Raw genomic sequence first — 14,696 nt, forward strand, 5'->3', positions numbered from 1 at the left:
GCCGCCTAGTGCAGCTCCCAGACCTCGCAGAGCAGCGCCGTCAGCCGCGGGTCCTTCGTCCGCCACGTCACCAGCACCTCGGCGTGGGTATGGTTAAGGGTGCGCAGCTGCGTCAGCCGCCCGATGAGGCGGGCGAAATGCTGCGGGTCTTCGGGATGATGGATCTTCGAGTACTTGTAGAGGATGCCCAGGAACGGCTCCTGCAGCTCTTCTACGTGCCGCTTGTTCCTCAGCAGCGGGCGGTCTGCGGGGGCACGAGGCACAGCGCGGTCACTGCGCGCCCGCCGCCGCCTGAGGGGGTGCGGGGCAGCGCGGGAACCGCCTACCTGAGAACAGCACCGTGGTCGCTACGAGCAGAGCGTACTCGGTCTCGGTGACTTTCAGTTCCCCCATGCTTCTGTAGAAGTAAAACAGCGCGGTGATGAACTCCTCGGTTATCCCTTGAAAATGGAAGAGGATCGTCAGAGCGTTATTGCGTTAGAGGCAGGTGCTGCTGTTGGTTTGTCCTCTTGTTTTAAAGTGCCGGGCTTTAAGCACACAACAGCTCACAAACGTAAAAAAAAAAAAAAAAAAAAAAAAAAAAAAAAAAAAAAACAATTTAAATTACTAAAGTAGTAATGAAAAAGGGCTGAAAAATTGCATGAGTTGCTTCTGCCATTCGTGTGTGGTGCCTGAGGGTGTGACACACTGACACGTGTGATGGAGAATAGAGCCAGCCGTGCAAAATACCCCCAAGGGTTGCAATCTGAGGCCATTTTACCTGTGGTGGTGGTGGAAGTCGGACTCTCTTCGCTGTGAGACATTTGAATGGAATACATGTTCTTGTCAAGGTTTGGAACGTGGCAGCACGTTGTGTGGTCAGAGCGTCTGATGTGACCTGGAACAAGAGAGGTGACAGCTGGCAGCTGAGCTTAACACAGCCGTGCATGTTGGGTGTGAATCTGCTTTGGGACACATCTCTAAAGTGTGCAGGTTTTTATCAGGTAGGGAAAAGAGTTGCTGATTTTTTTGGTTTTTTTTTTTTTTCTGCATTCTACACTGAGTTCATTGGTTACATTCCAGTTGGTAAAAATCTTGTGTCAAACTTGAAGCAGTATAGCAGTAATGTAGCTAATATTAACCATCCACCTCATAATTCGTGCAAGCTCACAGAAGCGTTGCTTTTTGTTCAGAATGGAGTAAAGCAAAAAAACATTTTTAATTTTTTTTTTTTTAATACTCTATGGAAAAATGCCTCTAGAATCGTAGAATTGTTCAAGTTGGAAAAGTTGGTGACTGTAAAGATCATCAAGTCCAACCACAACCTGACCATACTAACTATAACTACCCTCTACTAAATCATGTTCCTGAGCACCACATCCAGACTGTTTTTAAACACATTCAGGGATGGTGATTCAACCACCTCCCTGTGCAGCCCATTCCAGTGCTTAACAACCCTTTTTGTAAAGAAGTTTTTCCTGATATCCAACCTAAACCTCCCCTGGCACAACCTGAGGCTATTTCCCTCATCCTGTCAGCTGCTACTGCAATCAGCTTTCAGGTATTTGAAGAAAGCAATAAGGTCTCCCCTCACCCACCTCTTCCCCAGACTGAACAGCCCCAGTTCCTTCATTCTCTTCTTGTAGGCCATATTCTCCAAGCCCTTCCTCAGCCTTGTTGCCCTTCTTTGGGGGCTTTTACATATTGCTGGTACTATTGTAAGTAGTGCTGTGCTTGAATAGGGAATTGCTTCAGATTCATTAAATTGGAAGTTGTATCAAAATGGCTGAACTACTGGTGTTTATAGAAAGCCTGTTAGTCCAACTTACTTTCACTTGATGACTGGCATTCATTAATTCTTTGGTTGTATATCTGAGCGGAACACAAAAACATGGCCTCAACTGTTGACCCTTTTAGCAGCGCAATTTGATCTTCACTAGCTAAACTTTCAAATCCTGCAAAGAGAGAGACTTGTTAAGAATCAAGGCTGTGGCTGCCTTTAAGCATCTAAAGTGGTCTGATTTCTATCTCTGATTTTTTAAATAAATACCTTTAATGAAAAGGAGGATCCACTGTTAAAAGACTTTTGTACACAACACTATCTAATGCTGTTGCTTTTCTTCTTGCTAGTTCGTGGGCTAGAAACAAATTGCTGTTGTCAGTGTCCAGCGTATATCTTTGTTGCCTACAATGAGTTGCAAACTGAACTGGATTTCAGACAATTTGTTAAAATGGGAATTCACTCATGGTGGTGTTTTGAAGTCAAAGTACTGTCAGGAAAACATCTCTATTCCATGTCAGAAATTGGGAAAAAGTAGATCAGAATAAGCTTTTGAGAAAATGCTCTAATCTGTTCTCACATTGAATAAATGGTAATCCCAATTGTTAGTGTAAGATCAAGTAGTCAGTTGAATGAGTTTTCTTAAAGCCTGTATTTTTCTCACATTGATGCCATGAATACAGCTTCTGCTCCTTAAAAACAAAAAGTCAGACTACTCTATAACACTTCCCAAAGGAAGGAGTTTACCTGGGAGTCTTTTTGTGAAGTCCACTAACACTTGCACGTGGACAACTGCTGTCTCAGAGAGATGGAGAAAGCTTTCCTCAGGACTTGTGGTTTCTTGTAGCTGCATGAAAGAGCATTTAGACATCTGATACAGCCAAGATACATTGCCTAGAATAGTAACAACTCAGTAACAGAGGCTGATTGCTCTGTATACGTACAAACTTCCTTGCTTCCTCGAGGGGAATTGTGTATTTTTGGTGTGCTGCTACGATGTGGTCAAGAAGTTGATGTTCCCCTGGAGTAAGTTCCACCTTCTCCACAGTCTAATAAAATAAACAAATAAACCAATCAAACTGTAACGAGTTAAGGCAAACTAAATGACAAAAAAGTTATTTAAAATAGAAAAAATGTCCCACTTTTCCAGATCTTGTTGTAGATGATACATGCTTACTATTCAGTCCCTCATCTTCCAGTTTTATGTTGCAAAGTAAACTGCTCTTTTGTTTGAAATTCTTTCTGAGTCGCTTTGACTTGCACTGTACTTCAGTCAGCAAACCTGTGAGGCATGGAATTATGGATTAATGCACAACTTTTTTCAACAGATAACAATTTGAAATCAGGAGATATAAAGAACTATGCTTCCTGGAGAACATGGAATTGTGCTGTTGATTAAGTGAGTTGGTGTTCTGTATCCACAAAAGGCCTGAGTGTTTGCAGTCTTGCCATGTGACCTGGTTTGTGACTGGGACAGATGAGTATGAGAATTTTTCATAAAGGTTTTGTGCAATTTTTTTAATGCTTTATTTTTCTTTCCAAATGTGAACGCATATCTGATAAGCTTGGAAGCTGACAGCTGTACTATCAAAGTTTAGGGAATCTAGCTGTCTCGTTAGTACTTTCTGCTTTATTTTGTAATGCCTTTGAACAGCAGTCCTTTTAACTTCAGGAGCTACTCCCCAAGTATTGGTAGGTTCTGCACATGAAGATGCAGTGCTACAGACTTAAACTTTCCAAAAGTGAAATTAAGTTCAGATGAATACCACTTGGAATCACAGGATCATCTAGGTTGGAAAAAACCTTTAAGTTCATCAAGTCCAACCATCCACCTAACGTTACAAGTCCTCTGCTGAGCTGTGTCCCTGAGTGCCACATTCACACATCTCTGCCTTCAGGGACAGTAACCCCACCACCTCCCTGGGCAGCCTGCACAATGCCAAACCACCCTTTCAGTGAATAAGTTCTTCCCATCTTCCAATCTGAATCTCCCCTGATGCAACTTGAGGCCACTGTCTTGTGTTCTGTCACTTAAGCTATAATGAGATAAGGGATTGGCTATAGAAAAGAATTTATCAGGGGGAGCACTCACATTCTGCTAGCATTCCCACAGCTCTGCACTTCTTCAGGCGACATTCCTGGCACTTCCTCCTCATGTACATGTCCATTTCACAGTGACCACCATTCTTGCATCGATACACTGCATTTTTGGTTATGCTGCGTCTGAAGAAGCCTACAGAAGAACATGAGGTTATGACTAAAGGAATTTAAGGAGATTTACTTCATAATTCAAAGTTTTGTTATTTTCTTGACAATGAAAGTATTACCTTGGTTTCAAATTTTCTTTGTGATGAAGTGTTTTCTTTATGATGTGTTCTTTCTGACTAATATTAATTACTTGTTACAATTACAATTAATTAATTTCTTTAACTGATCAAGATAGCTCCCATATTAATAACTGAATTAATAGCATACTAACAGCTAGTAAGAACAATAATGATTTATAAATAAAGAACTCTATTAAATGACGATAAAAAAATAAGCATCCACTTAAACAAGTACTATTCCAATGAATACTCAATAGGAAATTCAGCTTTATTAAATGCTCCTCTTGAATATATACAGAGAAAACATTTCTTCAAAAATGTTTTAAAAATGTGCACCTGAAGGTATTGTGTTAGACAAAGGGTTCCTTAGGTTCATTACAGACACCCATAGAAAAATCAGTTTAATGAAGTGTGTTTGTTTACATGGCAGGTATGCAGTACTGCTCTGAGCACTGTGCAGAAAGGTACAGATGTGCCTCTTACCTTTACAACCTTCACAAGTAAGTGCATTGTAGTGGTAACCAGATGCTTTATCACCACAGACAACACACAGCTCTTCCTGTCCCTTCAACCTCAAAGAAGAGTGGTTTAATCTGGGCCTTTTTAGTGCTTGAAATCCACTGTCATCAGGGTGGGAAGCCGTGAAAGGAGGCTTGCTTAATTCACAGTTACTGATGATGTATTGCCCATCAGTGTACTGAGAGTCCAGGCTGTATGGACTGTACTGGGACTGTGAAGGTTGTGACTGTAATACTGGAGAAGGAATTTGAACTGATGAGTATTGACAGTAAGGTGCAGTCTGAAAATCAGTGTCTTGGAGCTGGTAATTGATGTGCTCTGGTAAAACATCTAGATAAAAGACGACAAAAGAAGAAGTTGAAAATGAAATAAAAACCTAGGGAATATCTTGATGTCAGTTACCTGATTTTTTTTAATTTAAAAAAAAAAAAAGCATTTTTTTAAGTCAAATAAGCAGAAATATTAGAAGAACACATTTTCTTGAAGACAGTCTGACGTACTCTTTTAAAACATGCTACCTGTAACTATAACTAATATTGAAGTGAAATGTTAAATGTTCTAGAAATGGCTTCTTAAATGCTTGGGCAATGACATGTGACTGACATGAATTCTTGATGGTAAATACTTGAATATTCTTAACTGAGTATATAGCTATAAAATTTACACTTAAGTATTTTTTATTTAGTTGTCTGCATTAAAGGAGAATGTTTTCTCATAAAAAAAAGAATATTTATTAATGAGTGAAATGTTTATTGTTGACATATATATTTCAGGCATAATTTTGAAAATATTGTACTGTAAGAATCTGAGAAACTACAGAGTGGTAAAATTTACTGTGGTGGGAGTCTCAAAGTTGAAACTCAGAAGAGTAAAAAGCAAAGACCTGTTTTATTTAACATTTTTCCACACTTAATCCTTTATAATTTTAATTATTAAAAAAAAAAAAAAGTATGCACAGAATTATGAAGAGGGCTTCTTCCTTTGTTCCTGCTTTTCTGGTTGTAGTATTTGAATTTAATCCAAGCCCCCTTAGATGCACACAGCTGTAGTGAAGAGCTCATGCAACAAGTATTGTTTTTTATTGTTCAGATCTCTGTAAAAACTGGAAGCTTTTCTAAAACTGTTTTGTATGTCCTTTGGTTTTTAATGGACTTTAAGTACTGCTTTAACTCACCCCTAGTCAAATTAGTTATCACAATTACAGTTATATAAGACAGCCATTATATATTTGTAACGTATTTGGAATGCTGTAATAAGATCTGTATCTTCTTGGTGTCAGTGAAAGGAAAGCAGCACCACTAATGTTTATATGAAATGATCAGTTGGCATAATCACACTGTGTACAGAAATCTGTACGAGCATATGCTCATATATTGGAATACTCTTTCTGTTTGACATTGTTAGTCAAATACATAGCTCCTAAGAGCTTATAATGTTATGCTAAAGTTAAGAAAACAATGGGAATTCCTGCAGACATTCATCTTACTTTACTGCTTTTTCACAATATTACAACTTAGCATTACTTACCATAATACTGTATGGGCTCAGCAAGACAGTACCCATCTGGTACAGTGACAAATGTATTTGCCATGTTTTGTTCCCAATCTCAATGTTTCATTCACTTTGCTATGGGATAAGCGTTTTAGAAAGAGACCTAGAGAAATGGAAACATAAAGGGAAGATGATGGGAGAAGGAATTGCTAGGTAGGCTTACCTGCAGAGCTGAACCCAGGAAACTCTGGAATATGAAACTATTTGCAGACTGTAAGAAAGATAGAGGTATGCATAAAGTCATGTAATACTTGCAATGAGTGGGAATTTGGTGTAGAGTCCATTCATAAATCTCCAAAGTGTATTTAGAACTATTTTGTTCCTAACTTTACTTTGCTAGCCAGGCAAGGAAAGGGATTGTCCCATTTCTCTGCCCACTGCAGCCTCACCTCAAGCACAGGGTGCAGGTTTGGGTGCCATAGTGTAAGAAGGACATAAAACTATTACAGAAGTTGTGACAAAAATATAAAATAAAAAAGTCTATATAGATGCTAGCAGGAATGATATTTGAGCTTATATATGTGTCAAGGCAATCTATGGCATTACTTGAACAGCTGAGTGACGTTAGGGTAGCTGACACATTATCAATTAAGAAATAGTTTATTTGCCCGCTTTTCCTTCTGTACAGGGGGAATGTGTGCCAGCATCACTGGGTTATAATACCTTGTGTCTGACAGCCAGTGAGTAAGCTCTGTACAAGACACTTTGCCAACGAGCTATTCAAAGGCTTTCTATGAACAGATAGGAAGGAGAATGAAAATTAAAAAGGCAAGTGTTCGGAAGCAAGCAAGAAAATGAAGCTCTTAGATGTGCAACCAGACTCTCTCTATGTGTCTTGTAGAGTTTATAGCAAATTGGATTTAAAGATCTTCTGTGAAAGACTCACATACTGGATATAAAGCAACACTTACACATAGCTACAGCTGAGGAAAGGAATGCATTGCTTTAAGGAGTCTGATCTAAAGTTGTGTCCCTTCCCCCAAACCTGACATAGCTTTGAAACTGAACACTTTGTGTTGCCAGTGGAAGGTGAAAAGGTACAGTGAGACTGGAATGCTCCTTTTTTTGTTGTTGTTGTTATCTCTGCTAGTAAATATTTGTTTGAAAGAGAAATTACTCATTGAATCATGAAGTCCTTATCAGTTAGATCAATTTGGCGTGGGCAAAGTCTGCATTTTTTCTAAAATATGTGTATTTGATGGAGAAATGTGTTTCTGGGTACCAGTGGTTCCTTTAAATAAAGTAATAAAAAACCAGAACCTAAAATAAAATTGCATTGATCCAGCCTGACGCAGATCTTGCATGAGAAGCATGAGGTACACATCGCTGGTGTGGGGTGGTCAGATCATTTCATCTCCTACATCTTGCTATCATTTAGTCAAGTTTTCCTCAATTTAGAGATGTCTGAGAAGGGTTTTAAGGACTTAGCCCTTCTTGTTGATTTTTTTAATGGCTAATAAGCTAGCAGCTGCAGACACAGAATTTCCAACTCAGAGTAAGATTTTGTAAATCAAAACATTTAAATTACAAGAATTTTATAGCAGAATTAGTACTAAATCTGTTATTTGGGGAATGTTATACCACCTTGAAATGAGATATAATAGTCATAGCACCTGTGTGTAAATTTTAATGGTTTCATTTTCTGACATTAGAGAACATAATGCTAACAAGTTTGTTCTTCTGATATGGAATTGCTTTGAGCCTTTTAAAACCAAACTATAGAAAACAAGACATATAGGGATGGAACTTAATGCTCTGAGACTGGAAAGCTTTGATGATTTGTAAGACTGACTGTCAAAATCACACCTCTGCCTCCCTAGATTATTCCTCCCTATATGTTTGATAAGTCAGCAGTATGGAAGCCTCCTCCGAACTTCAGGTATTGATAAACTGATGTGATTCTTCATATATTTGTCTATCAAAAATCCAGGTGACGTCCATAATCTCTAACAGCTCCCCAGGAATGCACCTCGATCTCAAGGACACTTCTTCAGCTCACACACACATTCATTAACCCTTTGCCATGCAAGCAAGTAAACACTCCATGCACACAGAGGTGAGCTACGCATTGTGAAATCATTAAAACCTTGACAGCATGTAGCACATGTAGCCAGTAGTAATTTTCAAAACAAAAAACTTGGACAAGGTTGAAATCAGACTGGGGGAAGAGCTTTGGGTGTTTTGTTCATTTACAGTCATGCCATTCCCAAGTCAAAATATTTTATCATCATTATCATGGATGCCCATTTTTCTCTTGTATATTTACTCAAAATGTAGCCATTCTTTCTGTGTGCTTTAAAAATAGGGAAAAAACAAAAACACAACAAAATATTTCCTAGAAAGGACTCAAAAAGATCTTTAGCCTTAAAAGTGGGAATAATTGGAAACAAAAGCAGCTGCATTTTTTAATAACTTGTTCCATGGTATCACAAGCAATACAGTTTTGAGTCCTTTATGAGAAATTCTGACTTCCGAGTAAATTTCAACATGCCATGTTGTGCCTTCCTTTTCCTTCTTCACTGTCTACACTGTTAGCTATTTCTGCTGTTTTGCTGTGTGTGAAATCCTGAACATTTGGAGATTACTTCTTCTTCTTTTTTTTTTAGGAGCCTCCACCAGCTGACAGATTCTTCTCCCTTCTTCTGAAAAGCTGACCTAAGAATAAGTTGCTTAAGTTCTTTTGAAGCTGTTGCACTTTTGCAGATTTATTTTTGACAGTTATCAGTTTTCTCAAATAAGAATGTTCAATGTAAACTGTAGTGTGTGTTTATTCAAAGCACTGGTTGTCCATCTTATACAGAAATTCAGTAATATTCAGTTATTAGTCCTAACTGGAAGACTTCATGATATCAAAATGGAAACCATCAAGTAGTTAATTGATTAAAAAATAACAGCATTTCAAAACAATTATAGTTTACTGTTATTCATGGCAAGAATTGTTTTTTGTGGTTTATTTCTTTTTTTTTCTTTCTTTCTTTCTTTTTTTTTTTCTTGCTATAAAGTACCACAAAATAAAGTAACATTATCAACTGCTATCAAATTTGTTAAGATGCAGAAAACCATTGCTTTCAGGAGAGGCTCTAAGGAGCTCTTAAGGAGTTATGTTATGACAGTACTTTAACTGCTATCATAAATATTTTGATAGTTGAGTCATAGGGAAATTTCTTGTTTGCAGGGAATTTTAGGAACTCAGCTGAAGTTCTACAATATTTATTTAGCATTCCTTGTGGCATGTTAACAAACAGCGTAACTAGAAGGTAAGTTTAACCTCTGTAGAGTCACAGTAATTTTGCTTCTGGAAAACATAGTTTTGTTTTTCAATTGGTGAGGTTAAAGTCAACAGAGTACAATCAATGGCTACTAAGTGTAATGCCAGGAGAAATACTGAGTTTCAATCAAGCAATTAATTAACAGCATCTGTAATTAAAGAGTGTGGATTTTTTTACAAGGAAAGTTGTAGGATCATTTGAATTGTCTCATATGCAGCTCATATGCATTATTAAATTTTTAATTGGTTTTCCTGGTTTGAATGTGCTGTGAAGCTCCCAAAAGCTGCTGCTTGAAGAAATCCCATTTTTCTCCTCATTAACTGTGTTCCTTCTTTGGCATAAAATACCCTTTTGAATCTTTCCTGTAATATAAATGACTTATTTCACTACTTGAGTTGCAGACAAAATCTGTTTTTGGAATTGTTTCCTCATTACGAATTATTGCAGAGGTATAGTTTATATCTATTGTAAAGTAAAAGGTTGGATGTTGTTTGAAACTTACAGCTTTCCTGGTACTTTGGGGAAGGTAGACAAACCACTGAATTAAAAATTTATTTTACGTCCTTATGTTCGTCCAATGAAATTGTTGGAAAAATATCTTGATAGCTAGGATACTTCATTTAATAGTGCTTGTTTTCTATATTAATTTAGCTAAGACTTTAAAAAGAAAAAAAAAAAATCCACAATACCTGTAATATTTTCACCTGGCAAATTGATTCATGACTACCACAACAATTTATAATCCCAGAGCACTAAGAGAAGTAAATGAATTACCTACGGCAGTTGCAGAGCTTTTCTTGTTTCCAGAGCAAGTCCGTGGGCTGTAGCAGTGATCCCAGCTCTGAGTCCAGCTGGAGCGAACTGGGCCTTCTCCCTATTTATCAGTTTGTGTGCATACACTCGGCTCCAGACAATCTGCAGAGCAATGCTACAGCTCTGAGACACGAACTTCCCACACAGCCTTTCCTGGGGTCGAAGCGAGGGCAGCTGCAAGTCCACATAAATCAAATAATAACTGGGTCATCAGGGACAGAGGCCATGGGGACCTTCACGTCATGGTTTCCCAGAGTTCTCCCTGACTGATTACCAAGTATTTGCTTTCTTGGTAGAATTTAAAATTCTCCCATTTTGATTGCTTAACGTTGACATGCCTGAGTGTTAATGGAAGATGTTCACTGCTTTGCAGAGAAAATACTGCAATGGTATAAATTCAGTGTATGTACAAGAAATAATAATTGAATTTGCAGACACTTGATTATGTTGGTATTTTGAAACAGAAAACACTCAGCAAGTTCTACCTGTTCTAATTCTAACATACCTGTGCAGGTGCAGCATGCAGAGGATTTCTGCAAGTTACCATGCTTTCCATGGGTCTGTGGCATCATGCACAGCAAAATGGCATTACCCTTCAAAGAAGAGCCGTGTTTGTGTTCAGCAGGTTCCAAAGAACAGCATGTTATTTATTTTCATACAGTCTGACAACATTCAGGAATCCACGAGTGTGCCTTTGGAGTAGGAACTGTTGAATTTGGCTTGCAAGAGAATAAAAGATTGCCTCACAGATGTTATTTGAGGATTTGACAAGATTTTTGAGCTTTCAAATGCGTTGTATTGGTCATGTGTGCTCACCAGGGACTGAAATGCAGGGGTTTTGAAGTATGGACAAAGATAACAATCTTGAAAATTAAACTATGAACAGCATTTGTCTTCCCAGTAAAATAACTTTATTTGGAACTTTCTAAGATATCAAAAAAAACCCCAACAACACCTTCAATAGTAAAAATAGAAAGTTTGTGATTGGTAGAATAGAGATATTTTGCACAGCATTTCTTTCACAAATACCATTGTCTTTTTCATCCATCTTTTTTGTCTGTCTCATGAAAAATAAGCAGAGATTTATGAAATGTTATCTCTTAAATACTATGGACTTCTAAAGCTTTTTGGGCTTTTTTTTTTTTTTTTTTTTTTGATAGAAGATAGTTCACTGGCAAGCTATTTAAACATGCCTGTGGGATGTAGGTACTTAAAGCCTACTGATTTCAAGTGTGTTAAGGCTGAAACCTAGGTTTTCAGAAGACATCTAGCACTGCTTCTGCTCAGTACTATAACAGCTACTGGATTCAGGGTAGATTTCTGAAATAACTATACAAAAACCTAAAACTAATCTGTAGTAGAAATTAGTAGTAGAGTTCCACATTAAATATTAGACCATGCCTATTTACTCCTATCCACGTGGCCATCTTCACAGTTGTGATAAATGCACAGTTTTGTAATAAAATTATTTTGCAGAGTCATGCAGTGATTCAGAGGAGTGGTCCATTGTAAATACATTTATTCGCACTATTTTAGCATTCTTTCTCCTATTCAAGGCTTAGCGTGGAAATAAAACACGGAAAATGAGAGAACCCACTTGAATCACATAAAGAACTGCTGCAAAGAAGAGAAAAATAAACTGTTTTCCATATTTTTAAAGAATACAACAAGCAATAAAAAGCTTAATTAGGAATTAATTAGGAATAAGGAACATTTACTATGACAGTAAAAATATCCCTGGAATAATTGCTTATACAGTCCTCATTACTGGAGATTCTGAAGATCAGGTTGGACTACATCACAGAACTCAAAAACTGCTATCTCATAGTTATTTTTTTTGATCCAGAAGGAAGAGAAAGGAATGGTAATATCTCTTCCAGCTCTAGTTTCTGTGATTTGTTTCAGATTTTAAGACAGTGATACTCTCTCTGATTAGTAATGTTCCTAATGCCATTTAAATAGGCAAAGGAAATCAGATAGTTTGAATGTGCTTTGCTAGAGGAGAGGAAACAAAATGTTATTCATAGGTAAAGACTGCAAATATTAGCTGAAAAAGCTCCAGAAGTGCCAATGAAGTGGAGTATAAGGGGCACAGAACATCTGAACACCTCACACTGCACCACTCCTGCAGCCTCATTCCATCACCAGTGTGAACTGCGAGCTTCTGTGAAGTCTCATCTCCATGGGGAGTCTTCCTTTCTGCAGGTAGGTCTAAGAATTTGAGGAGTGATGAAACTGCAGATTCAGAGAAATCTTCCCTACATAGGTGCCTGTTGAGAGAACTCATTTTCAAGGTGCAGAGAAATCTGCATTCATCAGAACTAGTGATTCTAGATCTCTGTAACTTGCTTGGTATTTGAATAGTTAAAGGAAATCCTATCTACTCCAGCTGGGTCTTCTCTGCATAACTGACCCATTCGGCTTGATCTGGTATTGGATTGTTTACGTAACTTCAGTAATTAACCACTCTCAACCTCATTAATGAAACATAAACCACCTCTTCTACTCATTTATTAAGCCCTTGTCAAACAAAACTTAAACAAAGGGCAAAATCTCAGCAAAGGAACAGTCCAAAAGCTACTGGGATCTGCCTACAAGTCGTTACGGCCACTTTGTTGTTGTTTTGCAGTACAAATTAAACAGAAGCGATGGCATTGTCTATTGCTTTTGGCTAACATCTCACAAAAACATCTGAGGTCTGTCACATGAGGGCAATGATGCCTCCACAACTATTTTGGTCATTTCAGTGCAAAATACCAATGTTCCAGTTCATTACTGTAAATCATTAAATGATGAAAGCAAGAGTCAAATACTAAACAAATGGGATACTTTGGAAAACTAATTGCTTATTACAGTGTACTTTGTTATATGTGAGTTAAAGGTTACGTTGAAATATAGATTATTTCATTACAGGATTAAGTTGTTCCTGCTAGCAAACTGTTCTGAGTTGTATTAAAAAGAGTATCAACCAAAAAATCAGATGTGCTAAAATGTTCTAAGTTAATCTTTACCTATTTTTGCTCTAGAGAAATGTTTTAGAGGTGGGCTGGCAGACATACAAAAAACATTGAGCTACTTAAATTTAGAATCTGTTGAGGAACTCGTGGGAAAAATAAAAGGAAAGAAATGGCAAATTTTCTGATTACCTTCTCTCACAGATTATTTGTTAATCTCCAAAAGATGCAGTGGTTCTGGCACTGCTTCTTGCATGGCATGGATGAACCTCAGCCCTGAGTGAAAACCAGTTTATGTAGTTGTTATTCTAAAGTGTAATTAATCAAGATGTTTGAGGGACGCCTGCATTTCTATTGTCAGCATCTGCCTCTGTTGCCTGCAACAGGGATCACCTTTGTCAGGTCACTTTTAGCTATAGAAAGTAAGTATAACAGGGCAGTGCCTGTCTTTTCCTTCATAAAGATATGGCCCCAATGGTTGGGGCCCTAACCAAAATGAACTGCTTAAGATCCAGTGTAATACTTGTAATAATACATGTATGTGCTCTTTGTATGATAAGTTCACATGTTTTAAGTGTGCTGATTTCCGTAGCTTCACAAAGTGTGTGACATTTCCTTTGGGCGCTGCTTTGCAAAGCTCTTATCTTCCCTACATGGAGCTTTTTGAAGCAGTGTTATTCATCTGCATAAATTAAAGAGTAGCAGTCTTCATAGAGCAAAACAATCTGTTTCAGCAGAGGAAGGAGTGTGAGACTACTCAGGGAAATTCATCAGGCAGTGCCTTTCAGTTTGAATTAATACATTACTATACATTATTTACTTTGCTGCCAGTTTCTGGGTTCATTAAGGGTCTTACCTGGTGCACACTGTTTTAAAATCTTCAGGACCAAACCCTGAACTCATCCCAGCTTCAGTGCTGAGAATTCAGTGCTGTGTCTGATACCAAGCCCTGTAATTGCCCTTCCTGTGCTTCTCTGGTCTGCCTAGAGTTCTTTCCTTTTGGATTTTCCAACTGCGTGCTCGAGCCTCCTAATGAATGATACTCAGAAACACTTATGTGTTTATTCCACCACAGAAATGCTATTGGTGATTTTACCAAGATGGCTCAGAAGTGGGTTTAATTCTATAGCGGCTTTACTGTTTCGAAGAGCCTCAATTTATATCTATCTAACATGTATTTTTCCTGCTAGAGCAAATCCATGTTCTGTTTGACAAAATACAGTCATGTGCTTAAGAGTTATTAAAAACATTAAAGCACTAACCTCTCGTAACCTCATTTTTCACTTTGTACACATACATAAGTGTTTAATCGAATTGAAGTTAAACACTAAGATGCTTGAGAGGCCAAATTTATACATTCTCTTCAGTTTATACAGAACTGATGTGATAAGCCAAAGGAATTATAAGACACCACTACTCCGAAAACGCTCATCCGTTGATTTGTTTAAGCTCTGTTGCTACAGAATAGAAGTTCTGGTGAGAAGCATGCCTAGCATTTAAATCA

The 14,696-nt window shown here is 37.8% G+C and overlaps 1 protein-coding gene and 1 long non-coding RNA gene across 9 annotated transcripts; one reads left to right on the forward strand and one right to left on the reverse strand.

Moving 5' to 3' along the window:
* Positions 1–5: 5 nt before the first annotated feature.
* On the reverse strand, positions 6–10,431 carry LOC116236899 (bile acid receptor-like). The gene is made up of 11 exons (XM_031605726.2): positions 10,200–10,431; positions 6,133–6,259; positions 4,570–4,935; positions 3,852–3,992; positions 2,902–3,041; positions 2,704–2,808; positions 2,507–2,606; positions 1,809–1,934; positions 761–877; positions 327–440; positions 6–244 (listed from the first exon to the last, which is right to left on the reverse strand). Exons 2-11 carry the CDS (start codon positions 6,194–6,196, stop codon positions 6–8), a joined length of 1,512 nt encoding a protein of 503 aa, XP_031461586.1. The 5' UTR covers positions 6,197–6,259; positions 10,200–10,431.
* On the forward strand, positions 384–11,359 carry LOC116236900 (uncharacterized). 8 transcript variants are annotated; one of them, XR_016459938.1, is made up of 6 exons: positions 877–983; positions 3,088–3,261; positions 4,517–4,586; positions 8,087–8,212; positions 8,763–9,413; positions 10,752–11,359. It is a non-coding gene; the product is annotated as an uncharacterized LOC116236900 (long non-coding RNA). The 8 variants fall into 8 exon arrangements; XR_016459939.1 differs by lacking the exon at positions 10,752–11,359 and adding an exon at positions 6,785–7,193 and having other exon boundaries at positions 8,763–10,186; XR_016459941.1 differs by lacking the exon at positions 10,752–11,359 and adding an exon at positions 6,785–7,193 and having other exon boundaries at positions 3,088–3,240; positions 8,763–10,186.
* The last annotated feature ends 3,337 nt before the right edge of the window (positions 11,360–14,696 follow it).

This window comes from Phasianus colchicus, chromosome 25, assembly GCF_987193195.1.
Source record: "Phasianus colchicus chromosome 25, bPhaCol1.hap1.1, whole genome shotgun sequence".
In the NCBI taxonomy this organism is placed as follows: domain Eukaryota; kingdom Metazoa; phylum Chordata; class Aves; order Galliformes; family Phasianidae; genus Phasianus; species Phasianus colchicus.

Excerpts from the sequence above, each read along its gene's own strand:
- LOC116236899 (XM_031605726.2), bottom strand. The coding sequence starts at position 6,196 with ATGGCAAATACATTTGTCACTGTACCAGATGGGTACTGTCTTGCTGAG. Across the intron at positions 3,042-3,851 it reads TGTGGGAATGCTAGCAGAAT|GTTTGCTGACTGAAGTACAG; the intron begins GTGAGTGCTCCC and ends CATGCCTCACAG. Across the intron at positions 878-1,808 it reads ATGCCAGTCATCAAGTGAAA|GTCACATCAGACGCTCTGAC; the intron begins GTAAGTTGGACT and ends CTCTTGTTCCAG.